General features: G+C 42.7%; 4 protein-coding genes across 5 annotated transcripts; 3 read left to right on the top strand and 1 right to left on the bottom strand.

Annotated features, from left to right (window-relative positions):
• Nucleotides 1-584: 584 nt before the first annotated feature.
• Nucleotides 585-25,858, top strand: LOC128299841 (zinc finger SWIM domain-containing protein 7-like). The gene is made up of 2 exons (XM_053035959.1): nt 585-684; nt 25,468-25,858. The coding sequence occupies exons 1-2, from the start codon at nt 585-587 to the stop codon at nt 25,827-25,829; spliced, it is 462 nt and encodes a 153-aa protein (XP_052891919.1). The 3' UTR covers nt 25,830-25,858.
• Nucleotides 1,357-8,041, top strand: LOC128299839 (WD repeat-containing and planar cell polarity effector protein fritz). The gene is made up of 7 exons (XM_053035956.1): nt 1,357-1,769; nt 3,611-4,352; nt 4,433-4,639; nt 4,722-5,544; nt 5,615-7,320; nt 7,398-7,572; nt 7,658-8,041. Exons 1-7 carry the CDS (start codon nt 1,687-1,689, stop codon nt 7,747-7,749), a joined length of 3,828 nt encoding a protein of 1,275 aa, XP_052891916.1. The 5' UTR covers nt 1,357-1,686; the 3' UTR covers nt 7,750-8,041.
• Nucleotides 8,323-9,313, top strand: LOC128299842 (ribonuclease P protein subunit p21). Its single transcript, XM_053035960.1, has 2 exons — nt 8,323-8,559; nt 8,624-9,313. Exons 1-2 carry the CDS (start codon nt 8,360-8,362, stop codon nt 8,838-8,840), a joined length of 417 nt encoding a protein of 138 aa, XP_052891920.1. The 5' UTR covers nt 8,323-8,359; the 3' UTR covers nt 8,841-9,313.
• On the bottom strand, nt 10,062-24,086 carry LOC128299840 (3'-5' ssDNA/RNA exonuclease TatD). 2 transcript variants are annotated; one of them, XM_053035957.1, is made up of 5 exons: nt 23,972-24,086; nt 21,626-21,991; nt 11,018-11,366; nt 10,801-10,912; nt 10,062-10,688 (listed from the first exon to the last, which is right to left on the bottom strand). In XM_053035957.1, the coding sequence occupies exons 2-5, from the start codon at nt 21,756-21,758 to the stop codon at nt 10,377-10,379; spliced, it is 906 nt and encodes a 301-aa protein (XP_052891917.1). In that variant the 5' UTR covers nt 21,759-21,991; nt 23,972-24,086; the 3' UTR covers nt 10,062-10,376. The 2 variants fall into 2 exon arrangements, with proteins under 2 accessions (XP_052891917.1, XP_052891918.1); XM_053035958.1 differs by lacking the exon at nt 23,972-24,086 and adding an exon at nt 22,735-22,839.

Below are 25,858 nucleotides of genomic sequence, written 5' to 3'. Positions count from 1 at the left end.
GGGTTTTTCAAATTACCGTCAAATGTCAGTTTTCTGCATGTTTGTATAAATCGCTTGCCTGCCTGGTCGACATTGCCGAGAAATCTCCTTTTCAAAAAGCAACAATTGTGCATCGTAATTTAGTAGCTACAAAACGATTGCTTTTATAAATGTGGTTTAGCAAACAGCATTTTCATAACAAAGTAACAATGTACAGATAATAGGTGCGTTGCCGAACTTTGACTGGAAGCTGTTTTCTCCTAGAATCACTTGAACTTTTAGTGATCGAAGAAACTTTTTGTCTTTCTCCAAATGTTTTAAAGACAGTTCCACGTTTACGATTAGTTGTGCAGTTTTGCTCAGAATTGAAAAGAACCTTTCCCAATCGATTGCGCATCGTGAGCAGACGTTCGAAACATAAACAAACAATTTTTGAACGTGACATTTGTTTGACATCCAGTTGCGCTTTGGCGCTCATTTATTTGGAACATCGCCGATTGTATCGTACCAAGTTTGCAGGTTTAAAGTTTGTGAACTTATCCAACAACACATACTGTGCAGTGAAATAGTGTACCTAAGAACCGAAGTGCTACAGCATAACGTAAATGAGCTCTTTTATGCTGTTCGATGCAGTGGAGTGTTTGTTTCGAAGAATCAGTCAATCGATACGCGCCAACCAGCAAGCCAGCGTTGAATCAGCTGATCGTAAGTGTTTACATTTCACAGGATGTAGATCGGTAACTAAAGAATGTGATGATTTAAACAAGCAGTATTACTTTGTCAATGTTTTAGATTATCTCGAAGCGTATAGTTTTGTAGCTATAATTTTGGCCGGCAATGATTGTCGCGTTGCTTATGTAAACAAACACGCCGTTCTATGCTGCGGCGAAATGATCAAGGGATTCTATGCTCTACTTAGCATATGTATCACTGCATAATTGTTCTTGTTGTGCTTATATGCAAGCCTTTCGCATCCCAAAGCACCGACCGTTTCTGTCTAACATAGTTTCAACCCCAACTCGACCTCACGGTATAAACGCTTTGTATGTGTTTGCTGCCGCTGGAAAAAAAATTACGAGGGGGCGAGCGAAGTCCGCGCAGCTCGCGATCGCGATCGTAAAACGCCAAACTGACAGCGGTGTAAAGATGGCCCCCTAATTGAGTCGCGTTCGGTCACAATCAACAGGTTGCCCAAATCCAGTCCGTTCTATTTTTAGGAGTACCTTTAGTGTTTGTGTACACACGATCGTCTATGATCAACTAAAGCTAAGTGAAAATGTGTCGTTTGTCCTAGTGTACTCGAAAGTGATTTCCCATTTCCCAAAAGCATCCAAGTGTTGTGCGTCGATGGTCGGATGTGTGTGTGTATGTGTGCTAGTGCTGCTTACATGATCGAATAATAATGATCGCCAAGGGCCACTTGCTGCGGTTGTTTCATCGACGTCAGCGAAGGTGCTGTCGGTGGCTGTAGTGTACGTGAAAAAAGCATTTTTAAAGGGCCTTCCTATTCCCCTGCCCGAGACCACTGCTAACCCTTATTGGCATGTTCGAGCTCGTTTCGAATATTAATAAGCAAAGCCCTATCAGTGCTACAGCAGCAAAAGCTTCACAAATGAGGAGTGGAAGTTGAAACGACGGTGCAGTGCGAGTGCAATTGTTTACATACGATCCCGTGGGGGTGGTTGTGCAAGGTGAAGCAATCGCATCATGTTAACGCTACTGACGGAACTGCGATTTTGGTCCACCAGGGAGGACATCATCATCCAGGATACAGATCTCGGAACGACAAAGTAAGCCACGCGAACCAGAACGACCATGCTATGTGGGGGCGAACCACGGCAAAGGAGGATCACTTTGCAACGCAAACGCAGATTTCCTAATCGATTACGCCAGCAAACGAGTCGGTCACCACCGTCTGCATAATGTTGACGTTTTTTTGTGAACTTTCCCATCGCATCCATCCAAAACTGCGTCGTGCATTTTTGCATTAATTCCAGTGCTTCACTGTGAGAGAAAAACGCGCCGAGGGTGCAGTGCTTTTAATCTATTGTCTTTGTGAGATGTTGTGACGGGTCGGGTTGCGGTTTTGCTAACCTCCCTCTGGGGTAGGGTGATGGTTTCATTCCACTGCTCCTACTTTGCTTACTTGGAAAGCAACATCACCCTCCCTGCGATGAGAGTGTGGGAAGTAAACGGCTTTTATGTGTTGTAACGCAAGCCCAACCTAACAGGCAGAATCATAAAAGAGGAAAAAAAGCTGTATGCGAAAAATCAACCACGAAACCCAAAATAGCAAGGTACAAAATCGGCTTTAACGATGTGCCGCCCAGAAGGCGGATCACCCACTTAAAACAAACCAAACCCCTCACAGACCGTGCTGCATAAGGGTGCTAGGAAAGGGTGGAAATGAAAGCAAGGGCTGGGAGCATATTGTTTTCGCCAACCAACAGACAAAAAATAAACATCACCATCTGTGAGCTATCAAGATGGGCATCATTTTCACTACACGGAAAGCAGATATCCATTTGATATTTTTGGATCTAGAACATGGCTGATGTTCAGGGGTTATTCTAGTATGTATTGTATAGCTTCATAGCTTCAGCAAAATCATGTCTCAAACTCATGCCCAATTAGTCCAGACATGACAGCACCAACAATTGCTGTTTGTATATTTATATACATTTCGAACATACTTAAAGACAATGGTTGTAGCAGAAATCATTGATAACCTGCCAGAAGTGCTTTTAATTTGTAAGGATTCTCAAACTATTCAATACAACTTAGATGTGATAATGTTCGGAGAGGGGCGCCATGCGCCAAGACTCCCATTCACGGGTAAGTGAAACCCGGGGTAAATAAATTTATGCTAAATTGCAATATCAATCAGAGCCTACCAGAGGTTGCGAGTCTGCCCTGTGATCAATTCAGTTTAGCAGAAGAATGTGTACTATGTTTGCTCCTTAATGGTGTCGCTTCGACGTTATGATGTACATACCATGAGCAGAGCAACAAGTGCACAACTGCCTTGTCGCGTACGGTGCACCCTTCTTTGCATGGGCGCCGATGCGGATGCGTGCGATCGTGATCTGCAATTAAAATGTACCGTTCGTTCATTATTACACCGCCGGGATGATGGGCTAGCTCGGTCGTCGGTGGTTGCTCGGTAAAGGTCATTGCGAACGACGTACAATCATGATGTTGGCGCACGTAAGTTGCTCTCCCTGAAAGAAGCACACCCGCCTATTTTGTTGCCGCTGGCGTATTATGAGCGCCAACATGAGCGAAGTACATTGTTGCTCAATTCACATACATATTTTATCGTCGTGGGTGTCTGCGAGTTATTAAATTTGGTCTATATTTTGGCGATCGTACCTTTGCTATTGATTATTAAGTACTACAGTGCAGGAATCCAAATCTACTCTGAACACTGATTAGTACGATAACACTTCGCATGTTTAAAGTCTTTTCATGAGCAAGTGAACGAACAGCAGGATGGATGTGACCGTGGAAGATAAGAATAACAAAAAAAAATTACTGCAAAATCATAATTTGTAGACCCTAACCTTAAATGGTTATCGAATGTCTCATGTTTAACACGCTGCATCACACCGCACGGCGGCTTACATTTTAGGTATTGTGAGAAAAAATCTGAATCCAGCCGAAGTCTTCTCAGCGAAGGAAAACGTAGCTACTGCGAATCGAGGGGCCTGAAATGGAGCCTGGATAACAAAAAGCCAAACAAACTGCGACACTCGCTACGGCTGTTGGAGGACGAACTTCGCCAAAAGCGGCTCGTGTATTGCAAATGGAAGAACAACGTACTGCTACAGCTAATGCTCGCGAACGGGCTACTGGTGCATTTGTCGATAAATCCATTCACCGGCGATATCAATCGGATCTACTTTGATAAGTATCTAATTGGAAAGCTTATTTCGGAACACATTACCGATGTGGTTATTACGCAAAATCACATTCTGGTGGCGTACAATGAAAATCAGATTACCTTCGTTCAGCTACAAAAACCGACCGCACGGAAAAATAATCTCGAAAAGATCAGTCTGATGGACCCGAAGATTTACAATGTGCTGCTGAGCGGTACGGGCTCAACGACACGTAAGGTCCCGAAGCGGTTGGTCTGCAGCAGTAGCCTGAATTTGGTTATCGTGTGGACGAAATCATCCCAGAACGAGGTGTACCCATGGCGGCCAACGGTAAAGGATCAGGATCGAGCTAACCTGCACGTGTACAAACTGAACGGTGCGCGTATGGAACTGCTCTGTTATTATTGGACCGAGTACGATCCGATTTCAGTGGAATTTTCACTGATGAACGACTATCAGGTGCATTGTGTGGAGCAAAAAATTTCCAAAAAGGTACGCGCAGGACTGTTTTAGCATTCAGATTATCTGCGAAGAGAACCAAATTTACTCATCAACTTTTACTTCCACCGTAGGGCGAAGTAACGATCGACAGCTGCATCTACCAGATTAATAAAACTAAAATGCGTCGTGTAGCCGTCACTTCCATTCCCTTGCAAACGCAGGTTTGCTGTAACGCACTGAGCCCCGATCATGAGAAGCTCATGCTCGGTTGTATTGACGGTTCTATCGTACTGTTCGATGAGGGCCGCGGTATAACACATCTCGTAAAAGCCGCTTTTGTAAGTGTTGGAGCTAGCTTCAGGTGTTTCTGCTGTAGAATACGGTTTGATTTTATTGCTGTTTTTATTACCACCCTGACAGATTCCCACGTACGTTGCCTGGCACAGTGACTCATCGGTGGTAATGATCGCCAACGAAAAGTGCCAACTGCAGTGCTTTGACATTGCACTTTCCTGCGTGCGAATGCAGCTACTCAGTGAAACGCAAGACGGCATCCCGTCCGGCACGTCCGATTTGTCCAACTATTTTCTCGGCCATCATGCACCATCCATTCAGTTGGGACGACTCAACTGGAGCAAAAAGCCGGAACTGATTAACCATGGAGAAAAGTACGCTACTACGGATTCTTTCCTGTTCTGTGCCTTTGAGCAGGGGCCACTGGCATGCATTCGAGTGGTGGGTGGGTCTGGCTTGAAAGGTGACGTCCACACTTCCGGCCTCACGGCTGACGTTCTCGTGCACAAGTACATATCACTGAATCAGGTGGAAAAGGCGATCAACATTTTGCTCAGCCTGAACTGGGATACGTACGGGGCCATGTGTTTACTTTCGTTGCATCGGATAGCGAACTATATTTTCAAGCAGCCGCTGGGCATGGAAAGGGAACTCCAACTGCAAAAGGCACTCGGAAGTTTTCTCATTCCAGTCAAGTCACTGTGCTACGAGACGGAGCTCGAGTTTGGCGATCAGGTGAATGATATTACACTAAAATTCTTCCATTATCTACTGCGCAATAAATCGTACAATAAGGCGTTCAGTTTGGCCATCGATATCAATGATGCGGATCTGTTTCTTAAACTGCACGACAAAGCGAAGGCGGATGGTGATGTGGAGCTGGCCAGGGAGGCTATTAGGAAGGTAGAAGATATCAATCGGATATGCACCGATCGGAGCGATAGTGAACGTAAGTACCGTGTATGTGTCGCAAATTCAACATTGATAATCAATGCATCCCATACTTTTTCATCTTTTAGATTCTCTATGTTCAAATTCGTCCTGTTCCTTATGTGCGGACAGTTTCGACGATGATGACGAATACGAGGATGATGATCGAGAAAACCGAGTTGATGATGAAGAAGCGATTGTCGATGACGAAGATGAACTAGAGGAGGAGGAAGAAAACAGTAGTCGGGACGAGGCAACACGTCGTGTTAATGGTTTAAATGGCTCTTACCACCAGAACAAAAGGAGCGAAAGATGTATTTCAGAAAAACCAAGGCTCGATGAACTATCGAAACAACACTTTAACAACGAGGTTCGAGACAAAAGTTATCGAACGTTCTCCACTTCCTCCGGTTCGTCAAAGTCCTCACAGATACAACGATGGAGCGTTGATCATAACGATCGCACAAAAAGTAAATCAACACTTGCACATCCTCCGCTGCCGAAAACAGGCGAACAATCGGCCAAGTCGGTCCCTCCTAAGTTTAATACATCGCCAAGCAATGCTAGCAGTAGGCAGGGAAGTAATTCTAAGCCCACCACAGAACAAGATACCTTTTTTGGTCATCAAGATCGGCCTCCATTACCGTACGTTTCCAAAAAACCGTCCCAGAACAAACCGATGGCACCACCACCGTTTGCCATGCAGCGCAGCCAGACGGCTATGGCGCTGAAGTTGTCCAAACAGCAGCAATCTCGAATAGCGGAATCAAAATTGAAAGGAAAATCGTTAAGCTCCAGCAATTTATTGCTGTTAGATGACAGTCCTTTATCGTACGCGCATCCCTCATCCGGTATGGCAGCACTCGGTCCCGGAACACGATCACGACAAATTGTAAATCCCCGCGAAAAGGCTGCAAAATATTGGCAAGCAAATAGTTTGTCAATGGACCAGCTAAACGCTGCAAATGTTATGACAAACCGGGTCGGTCCCTCGCCAATGGTTTTGCCACATTATGCAGAATATGGCGAAACGACGGGTGTAGGAAACGGTCGCACTAGTATTTTACCTCCATCATATCATCACCACCATCAGGACAATGCTCACCAATCGGCATTAGCCCAGCAACATATTGTAATCGATGTCGTTCCTAAACCTTCCATGAATGGTTCGTTTACTGGTGGACCTTTATCGCCGTATGCATCGCAATCATTGGCAGGTGTGGTGCTGCCAGGGCCAGCACCAAACATACTCGATCAAACGATCGGCATACCGTTAGTACAAGATGAGCCGGACTTCATCCGACGACCGGGAGGCACACGCAAACTTCCGCCACCACCACAGTCGTCCTGGTATCCGAGCGTCGGTGCTCCAACAAGCAGCTCCAACAGCAATAACGCACCTCGCACAATCATTCATCAGTATCCGTTGATCTCTGGCAACATTCCGTCCAAGTTTCAGTTGCAACAGCAGCAGCACCAGCCTCCGTTTGAGTTGCAGATGGCAACGGCCGGAACTGGTAAATATGGTACCAGAAAAAAGCTGGACGCTCCCACCGCATCGATACTCTCGAACGGTGGTAGCAGTCATTCGAGCACCGGACAGTCGCTACAATCCACTACGAACGGTAGTACCAGCAATGGAGCAACGGGTAACGTCGGCTTACATCTAGCAGCGAGTAGCTCTGCCGGTGGTAGCAGCGGTGCCTCAACCTCATCGTCTGCTGCCACTAAGCGAGACGGTGCGGAGAAGAACAAAGTGAAATTTTCCGACACCGTCACGGTCGCTGTCGTACCGGTAAGCATTTCAAACGCTCATGATCATATTCAACGTGCGGTGCGCAGTACAAAACTATAACTATGTTCGTTGAACAGGAAATACCTCGTAAGGAGAAGTTGCTCGTCGAGAAGCTGCGTAAACAACCGATGCCACCGGGACCGGTAGGGTATGGACCATTTTCCATTGCTGATCCAAAGCGTGAGCTGGCAGAAAGTTTGCCCCTGTGCCATCCGAACGAGGACTATTTGAAGGATTTTACACCGATGCAAGGTATGGCGATATAGAAGTTTCAAAGATTTGAGAATTTTCCGTAAAAATTTGTTTTGTTACTGTTTCCTTTTTTCCACTTTCACAGAGCTTATCAGCAACGGAAATGGTGAAATGGAGAAGAAAGAGGAGGAGAAAAAAATTCCAAACATTAAGGTGGTTCACTTTGGTGTAGTTTGATAACCGTATCGAGGGGATATGGGGAGAGCCTATGGCTCTAGTAAAGCAGTATTCTCTGTTTGGTTTTATAGGTGTACTTTATCAGTGTATTTTATCATTGTAAAATTAATTGTTATCCACCCGTCCAGCATGTGTTAATCATTCCAGTTGCAGAAGAATAATATTATTATGTTTTCAGTTGTATATTTATTGTACTTATACTATGAGAGATTGGTAAAGTGTAGACGTAAAGCATGTTTATAATTATAGATGCAATAATAAATACCTCTTATTCGGTACGAATATGTCTACAAATTAAGGATCGTGTAACATTAATTTGGAACTGGATCTAAAGCCGTTTCTTAGACGTTGTTTATGTGTTTAGTGTGTGTTTGATAATTTTGCTCATTTAATTCTAAATTTAAATTCGGGAAATTCAAAATTTTAAATAATTTGGAATGTGATCGTGTCATCCAAGCGATTGTCGGATTGCTCATTAACGCGGGCAAGCATTTGTTCTTTTGACAGCTATTTGTTTACAATCGGAGGAAGCAAACGACTCGCGGCACGTAAACTATTCTATACCGTATACGAAATCAGTTGTAAGCATACGTAAAAATATTAATATAGCATGGTTTCCACCGAAAAGGAGCCGGCTTTATCAGCCAAAGACAAGAAAAAATCTTCCAAAATTTGTGTCGGTCGCGAAACGCTCGAGAGAATGAATTTTCTCTACCAGGCCGCTACGCTTATGTCCCAAACAAATCCACAACTTTCCGCTTCCTATGGAAAGTTAGCAAAATCAATTGGGAAAAAGGCTGTGATTCGGATGTACGTGAGCCAGCAAAGGTACAAGCTTTTGTTTCGTTTGATTAATGTTTTCATATGTTTGCAGGGAACCCGCGATCAAACGCACGCTGTGCGTACGATGTGGAGTTCTACTAAATCCCGCTACTACCGCGGATGTTGTTGATTTTCGACACAAGCAACTGTGCTATGTACAGGTGAACTGTAAACTGTGTGGATATGTTAAACGCTTTTATAACAGCAAAAATCATCATCTTTGGCTAGATAATCCTAGTTCCTTGGTAGAGCAAATAGAGTTCGATTAAATGTCGAAATATGGTAAATTTATTGGAACTATTGTTTAGTCCCAAGGTGGTGTCGCCAACCCAAGGTGTAGCATAATGCGTACTAAGCGATTTTAAAACCGGGTCAATTGTCGATCGGCAGATAGAAGTAAAACTAATTAAATGTAAAAGTTCTGATCACGATCGGTCAGCAGTAATTATGTATAAAAATGATATGTTGAGGAATAGGGGTCCTGTCCAAAATCCGGCTTCACATGACAGGGACCTGTCCAAAATCCCATCCGGACTAATCCTTCGTACGCAAGACTGACTATCCGGCTACGAGTAAATAAAGTCAAAGAAAGCCAGAAATGCCAGACCTCTTGAGATTGTTGTGGTAATAAAAAAGAAGATTGTTTACAAAGTTGTTTAAAAAGTAGAACATCCCCCTTTTACGGCATGTTTGTACATGATGCAAGCAAGATATACGAAGCATTTTACAAAAATATACGATTTATTTATTGAGCTACCATTTTCAATAACTTACACAAACAAACAGTGTTACACTTTATACAATCAAATGTTACATACATCAGCGCAGCTTATTTGAGACATATAAAGTATGGCACTTCCGGCGCTAATAGGCCAAACTATGATTCTATTTGCTAATTCCGTTCTCGCGTTCGCCCTCTTACATGTACGTTGCGAATCATCCGAATAAGTCGCGTCAAACGGTTGGACTTTGTATTCTAGTAATCGAACAAATTCCTGCGGATCTTAGCTTTGGCTCGTAGGAAAATGTCACACCACTGTCTGGAAGACCATCGACAACATCTTCGCATTTTCATTTGTTTTCTTTTCTTGGCTTATGCAGGGCCAACACTTTCTACGTCTCTTTACCTCTCCAATATTCGCAATGTTTGATCCCTAACAATTCTGCCGCGCTCAGTCTTTCATTTGATTTCGTATCAATAACATAGTTTGCTTACATATCGTAACAGTTTTACTAACATACTAACACGGGTAAACAATCTAAACTAATGTAACACTATGAGAGTACGAAAAAGCAATATTTTTCAAAACAGTAGCGGTTGAGCTAAAAAGATAAGATAATCAGATATGAATTACAATCGAATACCAGAACGAAAAAGGGATTGTCCTGTTTCGCAAGAAATGTATGTTTAACGTTAACTGTATCACCCATAAGTCGCTTAATATAGCAAAAAGAGAAGTTTAACAAAATACACCTTATCTATAATAGTGTATAAGCTTAGAGCACTACTGCTTAGAGCGGCTAATGAAACAAAGGCGACATTAATGATAGTTTCATTAACAGCTGATCAGCATCCTTACTCGTACTAGCAATTCGTCCGCAGGACGTAATGTTTCGCGTTCCTCGCGTCCTTTTCCCTTTTCTTTTTACGCTCAGAAGAACATGTTAGTTCCGTGTCGAATAAATCGTATAAATATCATCCATCTGTTGGGCAGACGGGATGTCGTTCGTTTTTCGCTTGATTCCTCGCAAACTCGTCGTAGGTATCGGGTGTGTGCTGTTTGAGTATTCGCGTGCATCAATCATCATTGCGACAGGCCGAACAGCTTCAGCGCGTTGAATGCGGTGGCCAGCGCAACATCTTCCGGCTTTTTGTTCATAAATGCCGCTATCATTTCCACTATGGCCGGCAGACTGCAGGGTTCGTTCCGTTGAAACGTGCAGTAACGATGCAGATAGAGCAGAGATCGTTCCGTCAGGCCACCCTTTACGTGCTGGGGTAGCTTGGAGGCCCGCGTATTCGGATACATGAACGGGGAGTCCGTCTCCACGAGCAAGCGCTCCATCGGTAGCCGGCCATCTTCGAGTAGCTTCCGTACGCCGGTGTCGGATTTGTCCTATTTGAGGAAAAACACAACCAGACAACCCCGAAGCGAGCGTGTTAGTGATTGTAGCGTTTCGTGTCTGTGTATTTACTATCTGCTCGTTCAATATTTGCTACATAACTACCTTGCACAAATATCCGGTCAGCGAGATGTAATAATCACGCTCCAGATATTTTAACGCTTCGTCCGTTGTGCCCATGAAACCGCGCACGATGATCGGCTGCGCTGGTTGGAATCTGGTTTGGCGGAAAGAAAGATGCAAACAACCATGTATGTAAATTCGACTACATTAGAATATCGGAATTTTGTTTTACTAGCTAACGGCTAGCCGTGCTACCTACTTCGTAAGTATATCCAATACATCCTCTTGGGCCGATCGTTCGTGTATGAGTATGGGCTTCTGCAGGTCGCAAGCCAACTTTAGCTGACGCTCGAAAATCTCCTTCTGGATGCATGGTTCGGAAAAGTCGCGCTGATAGTCCAGCCCGCAGGGTCCGATGGCGACGCACTCGGGTGCACTGGCCATCACCTGGAAATCGTGCCAGGTGCTCGGTTCTTCGATGATCGATTTGGAATCGTGCGGGTGTATACCGGCGGTCGAGTAGATGATGCCGGGATAGATGCGGGTTAGTCGTAGTGCTTCCTTGCTCGATTTCACTGACGTGCCAGGAACCATGATCTTCTGTACGCCTGCAACAGAGATAGAACATGCAACATTTAGTTGTCGAATAGTGTTTCTCATCAGCTGTATGGCAAAAAGCTGTAACATCTTTATTGTAGGCAAGTATCTGGACCATAAAAAAACACACACACTTTTAGGAACAATACATTCGCATATCAGGTACCTAGAACATGGGCTTTCCATGCTCTCTACAGCATGAATGAACAACAGCAGTGTTTACTTTTCACAGAATCGCGGCCAACCGAGCAAATCCACCATAATAGCATGGACATCATGTGTTTATACTCCCCCTGTGGATCTCCCTTGAGATTCCCCCCAAACCGATAGTAGCCGGTAGTAAAACTTATGCGCTTTGTGTAGCATTCGCGTGTTTGCTCGCTCCAATGTTGTGGCGGTAAAGTTTTGTCGTTTCTTCTTCCACGCCTGAACACAATCAAATAGCAAATGCTGGCGCTCTTCTTACGCTCAGCTGCAATAGCCGCACCATTGCTTCCATCCATCCCTGTCTGTGTTTTAGCAGCGACGGGGGACGTGCTTAAAAAATACGTGCATGCAAATAAGTAGTAGACGGTTGCGAGACTGACGGCTGCATGAAAAACGTGCATCCTCGAAGAATGTCAGGGCGGCCACGAACAGAACGCAACAACTGGCGGAACGGAATGAAAAATCAATGGCCTCTTTCTGTGTCTTTCACCAAGACGATTGTGTTGAGGGCGTTTTGTGTGCGTGTGTGGGGCAGGTCCACTGTTAAAGGGCTGTTCTTTCTTCGCGAGACCAGGCCGAGTGAGAACCAACCGCGTGTGTATATGCATTTGTTTCGGATATGTTGGAATTCGCATCCGAATCTAGTTCGATATTTTGCTTTGGGAGATTTTTGTTTCGACACAATGTGCAGTGTTATGGAACGGTTAACATCTGCTACAAATTTGTCGTCCGATGTTTGATGTCCAATCATGGTAACTAAAATTTAAAACCTTTGATTATCGAGTTAAGCACGTTGAACGTATGCACGGTGTGACGTTGAACATTTCAAATGCACTTGTTCTATTGATATCATCTCTAGCAACATTGCATTATTTTATCGATAATCAAAAGTGTCCCTCAACAGCTTGCAGCAAAACTGTCATTTCATTATCCCCGCTATGAATATTTTAGTCCATGCTTAGCAGCAGCAATATGGTCCCAATAACAAAAGAGCCCATGGCTGATATGAAATGTTCAGAAGCTGCTTCAAACAATGCCACCGGTTAATGTACTTATAAAGTTGATCAATATACCAAAACGTAAGGAGTTACCGATATCACGAACTATGGACCCCAGAAGAAGTAAAAATACATCCTCAATCAACCAAAGATATTCTGCACGACGATGCAGTGACTTTACGAGTGAATAATTTGAATTTAAATTCATTATTAGAGGGTTTACAGTAATAATTCAATAACTCAATAGAGCTATAAAAATGGATCTTTTTTGTGTTTGGAGCCCATCACGGTTTAGTAGTGAACGTTCTTCGAACTAAATAAGCAACAATAATATGCTCCAGGCCACCAATTATCACACCTTAATTTTTCGAACAGCATGCCCCCACCAGCACAACCGTGTGCTGCGTGGCGGTAGTAAAACAACTCATTTCGCTTTAGTTACGCATCATTTGCGACGTATTTTGCGAACCATTGAATGGGAAAATCTATTTCACTCGTCGTTCGCCGTCTTTCGGGGTCGATTTCTATTGTTCATAGCTGAAGCTACCAAACCAAAAGCAAAGCAAAAAAAACCCCCAATTGTTCAATTGTGAAATTGTTTTTTTTTTTGCGCAAAAAGGAAGCGGATTCTGTCGTTTTAATGGGCATATTTTAGCATAACCTGCGGCCTGCAGCAACTGTAGCTGCACAGTTTGCTGCGTATTGTAAAACTTTATGCCGCCTGCTGTGACCTTCGCCGTTTTGGCTTGAGAAGTGTTTATAATCGTTATAAACTGGGCTATTAACACACTAGAGGGGAAAAAATTGGTTCATTACCTTACTACCTGCCTTCATTCTATTTACACTATCGCCGCAATAGTTCGCATCATAAAAATGATACTTTGTTGTGTAAACTTGTGAGGATCGCCTCATAAATCGCACCACCACCTCCAAAGCGAACGGCGATCGTATGCAAAAGGAAGAAGAAGAATAATAAAGGCTAACCTGTCGTAGGACGGCAACATACTATCTTAATGCTTGCTGGTGATTTTTCCGCACACAGCACCATATTTGGAAACGAGGAATAACGACCATCGTCATCGGAGGATGGTGGCATCGCCATTCAGGGTTACAGCGGAGAGAACACTCCGGCTGGAGCATCGAAGCCATCCAGCAGAACCCGTTTTTTTCACGCCACAATCTGTCCCAAACGATGGCAAATGGTGTCTAACCAGGCAGGTGGAGGCCACATAAATACACACACACACACACACACACGCAAAGGTGTGCACGTTTTTGGCATGGTCGCGAACACGATGTGCATGAAAAATGTGTTGCATAATCCGCCCTCCTTGCATGCGGAAACTCCATCCATCCTACGTGTTCTGATGGTGCAACAACACCACCGCGAATTAGTGTTTTAATGCAAACGGTGGAGAGGTTTTTCACTGTTTTGGAAGAATCGAATCGCATGCTCAATGCTTTAATGCTCGCGACTATTCACTCACGTTAACAATTTTGTCCTAGTACAGGGCGTAACATTTCAATTCTAAGACCAAACGTTATCGTTCGCAAATTAAAAAGACGGTCAAACGATAAAGTGAAAGGGATAGGGATAGGAAATGGAATTCGTACCAAGTTTCACGAATAGAATAATACATACTTTTAAGGCACAGTTTTTTTTAAATTAATTAAATAAAAACTGCTCCATGTGCCATAACCATAACACCACTAACGAGAAATTTATGCTATCGATACAAGGGAGATGATCATTTCACGGCAATCATGAGGAAAATTTCGGGTTTTCGGACGAGAAACTCTTCGTGCTGCAGCAGCTACATAATGTGCCAAATGAACGGGTAAATCAGTACACTCCCGAATCCAATGCGAACATTCATCGCCCTCTATCACTTTGAATCAGTTCAAGATGGTAATTCTCAACTCGAGAAACGTATAAAGCACGCAAAGAATTATAAACTGCGGGGATGTTTTTAAACAGAAGTTTTGTGAACGTCCTGAACCTAAAGCCAAAAAGTTTGTTTATTATTTAAATCGTATTTTAAAAGTGTATTCCGCGTAGTACGCGTATACTACTCACTGACTAACTCGCGCTACCGAATTTATCAATATGATTTTGGGTGTTGTTATTTTTATAAAATGAATCATAATCAGTGGACTTTGAGTTGTCGCTGAAGGATTATGCTTAAAATTTTTATAATTGTATTACAAATATTCAAAATTTTATACCATTTCTACTACTATAATGTAGAGTAAAGCTACTACCTGTCCTTATAACATTTCACGCAGTACGTGTACTACAGGTTTATAAAGAGTAACGAGATGTTTAGCTCTAGAGTGACATTTTCGATTATATTTTATATAAGTTGGGAATTACAAAAATATCAAGAAATAACTTAAAACTTTACCATTCTATGTCCTGTTAGGCAAACCGAATGCTAAAACCTCTAGACATTAAAGAATAATAAATCAATCATGAAACGAATCAAATCACGCGATCTTTGATTAGATTAGACTTTGTCACAATGCTTATGTGAAAGGAAATATGCAAAACAAAAAGAAACGGTTAAGCTAGAACAGTTTTACACCAATAACCAAGCAATAACTTCCACAAGCTGAGTGGTGACGCAGTTTTGGCTCTCGGTGAAAATCTTTGCCTTGTTAACCCCTAACCACTGCTGCACTCACTCACTCACTCACTCACTGAACTGCATTCTGGCCGGCTTCATGGTGTCACGGTCTTGATTGAGTTTAATTTCTCAACCGTGCGTGCCTTTGTCCTCGGTCCTCGGCCGGTCCGTGCAACGTTCAACAACAGTTTACGTTCAATGTCGCCTCTGTGCTTGCTGGTTCGTATCAAACAACGGCAGGGAAATAAAACGCATCGCATCACATTCTTTTGCATCGTTTTCTTTCGTTCGCTCGCTCGTCCATTTCAAACGGTGCCATGCTGGCCACAGCGCGAAGAAAGCATGTGGTGGTAATTCTATACGCCTCCGGGTCAAAACGGAACCGGCAACACCAAGTAATCGGGTGGCATGTACGCACATAAAAATGCACTAATTTAGAAGAGAATGAATCGGGAGGTCGGCAGGCGTCGGCAGTTTTGTAAGAATTTAAGCATTCTTGATCTCTGCTGCTGTACATTTCCATCCCGCGACGGATGGAGGGTGTGCTAAACTACCAATCAATGGGGAAATTCCACGGTCTAAATTCCATTCGCTTCGCTCAATGGTTTGTATTGAGATTGTCAAACAAGCTGAGAGACAGACCGATCGCATCGGCTAGAGATTAGCATCAGCTGTCATCTTACGACGGATTGTATTCCTGAACCCTACCTAAGCTGTCGAAGGTGTCAAAGGGAGATAAAACAACCAACCAAGCCCATGGTGACAAAACACTGCAATACGTCGAATGCTTTCTCTTTGCGTGGATGCGTTAGACACGATCGGTTTGTCGCAGAAATCGATCCCAACCGATTTGCAAGAACAACTCAGCCGCGCCACTAAACAAATGCAATGCGCATGCGAACCGACGGCGGTTGTTGAGCAGAACGCTTTCTTACAGCCGCACAAACTACTCACCAGTGCGCCGAACGCTGCATGCGTCGTTGTTTTTGGGGTTGAAAATTTTGGTTTAATTTTAGAAATGCGATCATATGCGATCACAAACAACATCGCATCATATCGTGCCGGGTGGGGTTGTTGTTTTTTTTTTGCAGCGGGATAGCAGAAGCAAAAAGATAGACCAAATGTTTCCCTTTTTTTCACACATTTTGTGAAGCATTGTGCGAGAAATTTAGCAGCGAATTTTATGTACAGAATTTGCGTTCTGTGTGTTTTTAATACTTGTGACTTCAAACTCTAAAACTCATAACTAAACTCGCACAACTTCTGGAGGTACAATAGAAAGAATCTTGTTTTAATTTTTTCATTTTCTCAGGAGGACTTCAGGGGGTATATCAGTTTATCCAGTTAGAATTTCATTCCTGCTTATAATGGCACGGTTCAAATAGAACTGGTCACTGATACTTCCATGTGTAAAACCAACGCCGATATGAGTTTATTGTAAATATTTCGACGATTTATAATCGAACAATAAGCTTTCTACAAAATCTGTCACAATCTTTGCATAGCTTAAATAGTTTAATGAGATCAAATGGTCTTTGTTTACGTTTTTCCATCTGTTCCATCATCCCACAAAAACCGGAACCGGTTACGGAAGTCACGTATCAATGTAAGAAATGTGTACTGAAATGATCCTTCGATCATTATCTCCTCTGCGGCTATTAAGTTTGTTTCGTTTTCTTGAGACAATAGTGTACACTATCGCACACCAGCATCATCAATTAATCTCTATTGGAACGCACAACGGACAGTAAGTTTGCGACCAACAACAACCAAAAATCACACACTAATTGTGCATAAGAGAATGTCGGTAGCCGCATCTTACGGAATTCCGATACAATTCGCCAACGAAGTAAAAAAAAAACAGCCCATCGTAACATGTGCCGATAAAAAGAAAATCATCGTTTTTTTTTTTTGGAAATTGAAAGTGTGTTCAAACGCACACCGGAACACGGGTGGCGAAAAGTGATGCTGGCAGGAAATAAATCGCATACGGCACAACCCCACACTCGTACACGTGCGCTTCGCCACAAATCGCATCGGGCATCGTGCTGTGAAAAAAAATAATGATCGACAGGCTTTTTTTCCCCATCCTCCTGTGTGTGCATTACGATTGAAAGTGAAAATCAAACACTTCCCGTGCGGAATCTGGTACGAACAAAGCAAAAAATCAAATGTCTACCACACCCTCTCTCATCGATACAGTGACTTCACACAGTGCGGTGTAAGAAGCTGGATGGAGGCTCGGAATAATTCCAAACTATCCATTTGCTCCGGGACCAACACGTTGCCACAGCCAAGCAGCTCAATTATGAAGCACTTAAGCAACGCCTAATGCCGAATCGGCCTGCGCAGTGAGCTTTGACACGCGGAAATGGTCATGTTCCGCATGAAAACGAGAAAACTGGCCATTAACGGGCAAACGAACTGAACAAGCGATCATCAAATGATGATGATCACCATTCGGCCGGTGTAAAAGGCACGTTGAAAAAGGAGCTTTTTTTTCGTGTAGAAAAGCAATAGTACAAAAATACATAGTGGGTGGATAATAAAATGCAAGCCCAACTTCCTTTCCGCGACGATCCGAACGGAATCCAATTGTTAATGTCTTACAAAAAGATACGCGTGTGTTTGGTGTTGCACGATTTTCCTTTCGATCGGCACGATATCTCTTGTGTAAAATTATCATAAGCAGAGAAAACGGCCGAGTGTGTTGAACTTTCGAATTCGGGGGTGTCGATGCAAGACAAATGTTGTGGTTGTTGCTGGTAGGGCTATAAACCTCCACAAAAAAAAACGTGTATTTGCTGACCGAATGGCAAACGGCAAATGGCAAATTTAAAACATTATCAATTACAAACACACAATTTAGAGTTCGTTTTTCTTTCGCTGACCCCTGTCCAATAGAAATAGAAAGCAATCGTACATCAAAACGAGAGCTGTTTACACCAAATGTTCATCACCTACAATTAGCCGTCCCCGGGCCGTATACTAATTGCTAGAATGACGAATGCTTGTCGAATGGATTATATCTTCGTCACCGGCTTTTGCCACACTTCTGTTGCGTGTCTTTCGCCGCAATGGAACCGCTCCTCGTGGTCCAGCAAAGCGTTGCTGGCCTTAGTGAGCCGTCAGGCGCATCAACAAACGCTGCTGTTTATCGGTATCTGGGGTGCTAAGTGTCTGGTTTGGGTTTTGTGCGCGAGCGTCACGCATCATCTAGAGCGCTCCGAAAACGGAACGATGCATATGATTCAGACTGATTGAGCGGTTACCCCCACTGGTGGGGCAGGAAAGGGAATTCAAATAAGGCGCAGACGGGGCGCAAGATTGTCGGCACTGTTAAATGCTTGTTTTATATCTAACCGCAAAATTGTTGTCTTAGTATCGTTGCATATGTAACGACTGAGTAATCGGTCTCGTGTAGATGGGTTCTGGTAGCTTTCTGTTATAATGGCGTCGCGGTGAACACGAAACGATCGGTACCTAATCCTATCACAATTAGTGGAGCGAGGCTAGGCGTCCTGCTCTTTTGGTGTAATTATAAAGCCCTACACTCTGGTTAACAGTGTCAAGACAAATTGCTGAGGTTTGTACTGTAATAACCATTAAAAAGTTACAGATCACATTATTAATATCTGATCACCGTGTATAACACCGTAAGATAATAGAATAATAGATACACTTTATACAGGTAGTACCGGAGATACCACTACTATTGTTGCGTCACTACGAAGATTCGCGTCGAATGCCTAGTGCACCATCGTTTATACTTGAAAATTATAGAGTTGGCTTCACTTACTTACTTGAAATGCATTTGAAGTAATGTTTTAATTAAGAGCAAATATTTAAACCTAATTAGAAACTGGATTATTTCCTAATTCGTACTTGATTGAATTTTGTGCAATAAATTAACTGAGCTGTGAAATTGATAAATCAATGTAACTGCGAATTCCCGCATAACAGATTCCGTGTATCTCAAGTTCTACGTATAATAACTTCATATCCTACAGCGAGGAATTCGTTATGGATGATTGATTTTCATTTGTTACGGTATGGTATGAAGATGTCTGCCTCACCATTACAACTTCTTAATGTTTGCCCCAACCAAACGAGGAAAAAGTGAATAAATTATGATCATTCAAACGTTTAAATTCGATTAAAAAAAATAAAATATTCACAATTGCGAATTGCTTATTGATTTTGGTTTAAACCATCGATCGGTCTGATGATCGTTACTGGGTGTTGAGCATGCGAATCTTCAATGCACGTGTTGAACAGCCGGCACATTTTGGTTTGCAATTTAAAATTCCTCGCCCCAATTGTTTACGACACCCGCCCCGGGTGTCATTTGCCAGTTGACGAACCCAATCCACACGGGGGGAAGAAACACTTTGCCCACAGACAGAAGTCACGGAAACCGAATTTAATGACCACCTTCACATGAAGCTTCCCCTTCCTTTTGCCGGTACCGGAAAGTGAGTCCCCACTTCCTCCAGTCCACCCCGTTTTTTCTTGCAACACTATCATGCTTTCAGCTAGCTAACACTATCACCACTTCATGCCCAAACTTTCACGTGTACGAGTGGCCGGTAGAAAATTTCGATGGTCCCACCGGTCCCACCGTCAGCTGATTGCGTGATCACAATTGCCACTTTCGGTGCGTGGAAGTCAACTACTACTACTGCTCATATGCTCATCATGTGGGGTGGTTTTCTTCCTGCGTTTGCGGGGTACGTGCGCGACGTAACGTTACGCATGAAAATGGATGATGACCGTCGTGTGGCGTAAGTTCACGACCGTGCCCCGCGCCTGTTGCCTAGCGCGGGCACACGGCGAACGTTGTACTTGGGGGATTGATATATTGTCCCCTTCCTTAGATGTGCCAAGAAAAATATGATAAACAAACAAACGATAGGCGTAAAACAATGATGGTACCCGGTGCGCATAAAGGAAGGGGAATAGTTGTAAAGTATATTTTTACAAACAGAACGATTGTTTCCGCCCGTTTGAACTGAGCTTTGGGAGCTTTGTTCCTCGATTAAATTATTCTCCCAGCAATTAGTTTACAGCACCGTTTAACAGTACATGTTATGCAATTAGTGTTTTTTTTTCTAGTATAATCTATAAGGGTTTTTCGTAAATCCCAATTTTCTCTCAAAATCCCAAGATGTTTACTTCATCGTACATTTTACCAGAAGCTCCAAAGGAAAAATGGAAGCTGTTGTTGTTTATTTTAACAACGGTCGAACATTTTAATTTTATGTGTTTTTATATTAAATATACGAAACACAATATATTAAAAAAAGATTTTTTTATGGACCATACTTAAGATTACTAGAAATTTATTGGTGATTATGAGAAAACCCCGATTTTGTTCTAGCTCTATCGATGACGCCTATATGATGTCCGTCAATTAGAAGGTTCCATCAAAGGAGTCGTATAGGATGGGAATAGGCGAGTTTTCCTAATCGGTAAAAAATCAGCAAAAATTTCCAACAGAATTCCTTCCAGGATTAAGATTAAAGCATTTTTCTTCTTCAGTAGCATTATAACCTCAAGAGTTACCGGCCTGTTATTCCTGGATTTCTTTGACTTTATTTCCAAGTAGCTTGATAGTCAGTCCAACGTGCGTATGTTCTAATTTGTTCTAACATAAGTAAAATTTAGACAACTGTATCTTGACTGTTGAAAATGACTGAGTGAAAACAGCACACTACTCCCCTATTTTAGAGCATTGCTAGATGAACCACAACGTTTCATGCCTTTTGAATTCCCCATGGGATGTAATGGGTAAATCAATTCTAACCAGAACAAAAAGTATGCGACATTCGTCAGAATGAGGCTTCCCAGCGGAGTGAAACTTTTGCATCAAGGATAAGTGGTGAAGCGCCTAGAATAGCCATGGCCACTCCTTTTCGTGGCAGACCCCAAAAAAAAAACCACTGTCACCTTGTTTCGCAAAAGGTGTTCACTGAACCACCACCACCACCACCACATGCACGCATACGCGCGCGTTCGGTTTATTGGGTTGGCTTTCACCGCATTTTCGTGTGCGCCGATGTGGTTCACCGATCGGTGTGTTACTTCTGCGACCCTGTACCAATTCCGCCCTTCGCGCTGGATGTGGCAAAAAAAAGAAACTTAAACGCTTCTCTTGCCTGCAAGCATTATACAGTAGTATTTTCCGCCACGCCATAACCTGTTCCACCTGATATGGGCCGGTGTTCTGAGTTTGTGGTGCACACCTCGCATCCGGAGCAAAACCTTCCCGATAAGATTAGTTTTTTTTTTGCTGTTAGATAGTATAGGGCACCTACCGATGTGGTGGGTTTGTAGGGTTTGAGCAACCGATTGGAAGGCAACAAATAGTGCGACCACAACCGTGTGTCAGTTTATGTTTCGTTTTATCAATAACGAAACAGTTTTGCTGTAACTTACCGGAATCCTTTGCGCGCTGTATCACCGAATCCAGATCACGGATGTACTTCTTGTTGGTTAGGTTCGCACCGACATCGACGACGATCAGGTTTTCGTAGCAGTGCTTCATTTCGTCCTCGTGCATGTTGGCCATGATGATTAGCGAGCGACAGCGAGTCGATGTTTCTTGTGGAATGGATATTGGTTTCTTCTGTTCGGATATGTTTTCTTCACCTCTTCGCACTACACGGAAAGGGTACTCTTATTCCTCTGCAAGGGGTGAAGTCCTTTCTGGTCTTGGTGGGTCGTGTTAAATTATGTTTTACGATGACAAAAACGCTGCTGGTGGTGGGGCGGTACTGTTGCGTGCTGACTAATCGTTTCTTCCTATTGTACAGAACGGAGGTTTCATTTAATATGTTTCTACACGTTTTGTTGATAGAATGGAACTGGAGCAAAATGACATAAACAGAAAACCAAAAGCTTTCAGCTCAATGGTTTGCCACACACAACCACAGAACCTGATCGCAAACGATCTTAACCGCAGAAATTAAATAAAAACAAAAAAATCAACCACCAGACGGTGTGTGGTGAGTGACGTCGTCAAGAAAACACCGAAAACCACCACCGACCACATACACACACAAACGCACTACACTCGAAACACGCGCGCACTCCGCCGAGGTCAGATGGATTGCGGTGGGCGAACTTGAGAACCAGGCGCCACAGGAACGCAACGCAACAGTAATAACAACAAAAAAGACACCTGGCGGTCTCTATCGCGAGCGCGATGATGGTGAAGGAAAAAAATTGGCAGCTCTTGCGTCGTACCAGCAGCGGAATGGTTCTTTTCTTTTTTGTCGAGGGACAAGTTTCACTGCACGGGGTCGCGTGTTGTTGGGGCCCTTCTACTTTCACTACCGCTTCTTATCCCTTCCTTATTAATCCAATGTCGCGGTTTTGATGATCGCTGTTACGTATGTTCTAAATGTTGCGCTTCAAACGTCCTGGTGGTGCCGTGTTGTGAACGTGTCGTGGTGTTAATGGAGTTTACAAAACGATTGAGTAAGATTATAAAATTGCTGGGAAAATGGGACAAACCACTGAAGCCTAAATCAGCACAAACAAACCTATTTCGCCACGATCGAAATACTACACCAGATTGACCCACAACAGGAGGAGCAGAACGTACGCTACAAGTATACGAAACCCGCACAAATGCGTCGACGCGCGAATCGGACCTTCCAACGCGGCTGATCGTGCTATTCAGACAGATCCGGATGATGAGGCGTGCGCTCTTTCGAAGCTGTGATCGTCGCTTCCAAGAGAGCGAGAGGGAAACTAAGAGAGAGAGAACGAGAATTCGATCGCGGTTCCGCGGATTTGATAGTGTTGCTTCTGCGTGTGCGTTAGTTTCCCTAGCATATTCATCTAAACTTTTACGCTCTTTCACTCATACACCTCTCTGACTCTCTCTCTCTCTCTCTCTCTCGCTTTAACGTACAAAGATGCCTACATTTCTGTGGATCGCGACACACATGTAAATAACGATTTCTGTTTCACAAACACCAACCACGAGTGAAGTGCACGCAATGCAATGAGGCGAATATAAAAATTATAATATCGCTAAAATATAAACTTAATGGCGTAATGCAAGAACGAGACGTTTGCAGAGCGAGAACCCGATTGATGCTGTTGACGGAACGTTTAACAAGTAGGCTTGTTGTAAATAGCGTGATGAAAGTGTGACGTTTTGTATGCGATCGCTAAACGATCTTCGCTTGGTGAGATACAGCACACGGAACGGGAATAATTCTTTAGCAAAAGTCGTTTCACTTGCAAGATTTGAGAGTGAATTAAATTTGTGTGAATAATTAATCTCGTTCACTAGAAAGAGACGTTCCCTAGAAGAACATAATATTGAGCTGTATTATTGCCATCTCTGCAGAGAAGCGATCATTGAACGTCTCATTTGTAACACATTATCAGTTGCGTTCCCCTTTAGGTTGTTGTAAATGAAACATGCAATGCAACGTACAATCAGCAGGAGGATAGGTGTGTTCTTATCGGAAAGCTTGGAACTAGATTTCGCAGCTGTACATCGATTGGATGCGTGATGATAAGCGCGAATTCTTGACAGTTTCTCTCACTGCTACACAGAAGGCCACACGAAACACACTATCACCAATGGCAACGCATTGCACTGTTCTTCCCGTATGAATGTCACTTGGTGGTGTCGTCGTTCAACAACATCGCATAGGAATGTGTTTGATCGACAAAGTAATGTGGCTGCGTGTTGCTTTCTAAACGAATGACTCAACATATTTGGGGTAGGTAAAAATTTTACGTTGTATGCTACATTCGCACAGTAAACTTATGGACTAGATCTGCGGAATGCACACGCTATTCTTGTTGTTGATCTATTTCTTTATGCTGTGCACGGTACACGACACCTTCACCGACTGCAGCACACGCAGAACACGGCAACAAACAGCATCGGCAGTTTTGAGAGAAAAGGCTAATAGAGAGAAAGAGAGAGATTGAGATATAGAGAACGCACAACATATATTATGGTGCCAATACACGGCAAACATATCGCATGGTTAAAGTGATAAAATTGTGTGTTTAACTATTTTCTATTACTTAAAATTGCACAATCTCTAATTCGAAATAGTGCAGTCTTTTTAGGGTATTATTATTATTATTATGTACTTTTTATTTATTTACCTTCAATTATAAATTTTCATAGTTTTTTTTAATAAATGAAAATGCAGGCTATTGCACCGCTTTTAAATCTACCTAGAAATACACTCTACATTAGCTATACAGCTATACATAGCATATACATATATAACTATACATTGTACTTTAACAGCAGAGAAGCTAAAAATGATTTATTGCTGATAATTCGGTCTGGACCACAAAGAATCAATCGAATCAATTGTCCATCAATCCAATCAATAATCAATCCAACCAACCAATCACGTGTATAAATTCTAAAAGCTTTCTTATGAAAACACGTTATGTTTATCGGCTAGAGGTTGTTAATCTAACAGCAGATATTGTGATACTGTCGTCATGATGATCACTACAAAAAAGACGCATAAATTATTCATATGAGAAAGCGATGTACTGGATCTATTATGTTACTCGGAAAATCTGATGACATACAACACTTTCACTACTTGGTCTATGTTATAATATTGTTAGTTCTTATTTATAGTTATATTTATTTAAATTCACAGCTTATAATAAAGAAATGATATCGCTACTAATAGGGTTACTGGTGAAAATTATAAAGTAACATTAAATTAATTAAAATTAACTTCACTGCATATTGACCTAATGGCCAGTAAATTCATTATCGAGTTTCTGTAGTATTAAATCTAATTTATAGGAGAAATGTTAGTAATTATGTCTTCGTTAAAATATTTTCATTTACCACACACTATGCAATAGTGTAAACTGATCTACAGGAATGGTTGCTCTCCACGGAGTAAAATAATAAATTGGGAGCACAATGCCGGTGAGACCTATGAGAGAGAGAGAGAGAGAGAGAGAGAGAGAGAAAGAGAGAGAGAGAAAGAGAGAGAGAGAACGAGTCTAAGAAGAAGATAGAACAAGAAAACTGTTGCCAATTCAATAGCTGATGCTCCAATGCAGTCTCATGTGTAACATTAAACATAAAGCTGTATTTTGTCCAATGATTATGGATTTAATTAATGAATTTATTTGGTGAATTTTAGGATGTCTTAATGTTTTTATGTATTCTACTGCGTAGAAGTATTTCTAGAAATCTATTTTAAAAGTTTTAAATATTTCATTATGTGTTAATTTAATTTATCTTTTTCGTCTTTTTGCAGTCGATAAATCACATCTGTTGGAACTGGAATCTCTGTTCGGACAGGCATTGCTGTCACGTGCAATCGGAATAGTATACGGAAAGCAACCCATCACAGCGTACTGCAATTCCGACGGACAGTGTAGCTTCCTTGACGTGCCAGGGTCGAAATACGGCACCGTGTACAAAGTTTTCCCGGGCATCAATTTCTGTGCTTGCGAATCCTTCCGAGACTGGGTGTTGAAACAAAAGCGTCAACCCACCTGCAAACACGTGCTAGCGGCACGTTTGGCATTAATACTGCGACGGATAAAGGACGAACCACTTGCCACGAATAATTGTCTCGGATTGAAGCAACAGTTCGTTGAAGACTGTATGAAATAATTGTACTAGCTGGAAGGACCTGATCGCTA

The sequence above is a fragment of the Anopheles moucheti genome, chromosome 2, assembly GCF_943734755.1.
Source record: "Anopheles moucheti chromosome 2, idAnoMoucSN_F20_07, whole genome shotgun sequence".
NCBI classification, from domain to species: domain Eukaryota; kingdom Metazoa; phylum Arthropoda; class Insecta; order Diptera; family Culicidae; genus Anopheles; species Anopheles moucheti.
The sequence above is the reverse complement of the archived record's forward strand: the minus strand, read 5'-3'. Positions and strand labels throughout refer to the sequence as shown.

What these genes read in the sequence shown, in the direction of transcription:
- LOC128299841 (XM_053035959.1), top strand. Translation starts at nt 585, where the DNA reads ATGAGCTCTTTTATGCTGTTCGATGCAGTGGAGTGTTTGTTTCGAAGA. An exon ending in CAGCGTTGAATCAGCTGATC is followed by an intron (nt 685 to 25,467) that starts GTAAGTGTTTAC and finishes GTCTTTTTGCAG; the next exon opens with TCGATAAATCACATCTGTTG.
- LOC128299839 (XM_053035956.1), top strand. Translation starts at nt 1,687, where the DNA reads ATGTTAACGCTACTGACGGAACTGCGATTTTGGTCCACCAGGGAGGAC. An exon ending in ACAGATCTCGGAACGACAAA is followed by an intron (nt 1,770 to 3,610) that starts GTAAGCCACGCG and finishes CTTACATTTTAG; the next exon opens with GTATTGTGAGAAAAAATCTG. An exon ending in CGATCGGAGCGATAGTGAAC is followed by an intron (nt 5,545 to 5,614) that starts GTAAGTACCGTG and finishes TTCATCTTTTAG; the next exon opens with ATTCTCTATGTTCAAATTCG.
- LOC128299842 (XM_053035960.1), top strand. Translation starts at nt 8,360, where the DNA reads ATGGTTTCCACCGAAAAGGAGCCGGCTTTATCAGCCAAAGACAAGAAA. An exon ending in AAAAAGGCTGTGATTCGGAT is followed by an intron (nt 8,560 to 8,623) that starts GTACGTGAGCCA and finishes ATATGTTTGCAG; the next exon opens with GGAACCCGCGATCAAACGCA.
- LOC128299840 (XM_053035957.1), bottom strand. Translation starts at nt 21,758, where the DNA reads ATGGCCAACATGCACGAGGACGAAATGAAGCACTGCTACGAAAACCTG. An exon ending in ACAGCGCGCAAAGGATTCCG is followed by an intron (nt 11,367 to 21,625) that starts GTAAGTTACAGC and finishes TCTCTGTTGCAG; the next exon opens with GCGTACAGAAGATCATGGTT. An exon ending in TGACCGGATATTTGTGCAAG is followed by an intron (nt 10,689 to 10,800) that starts GTAGTTATGTAG and finishes TTCCTCAAATAG; the next exon opens with GACAAATCCGACACCGGCGT.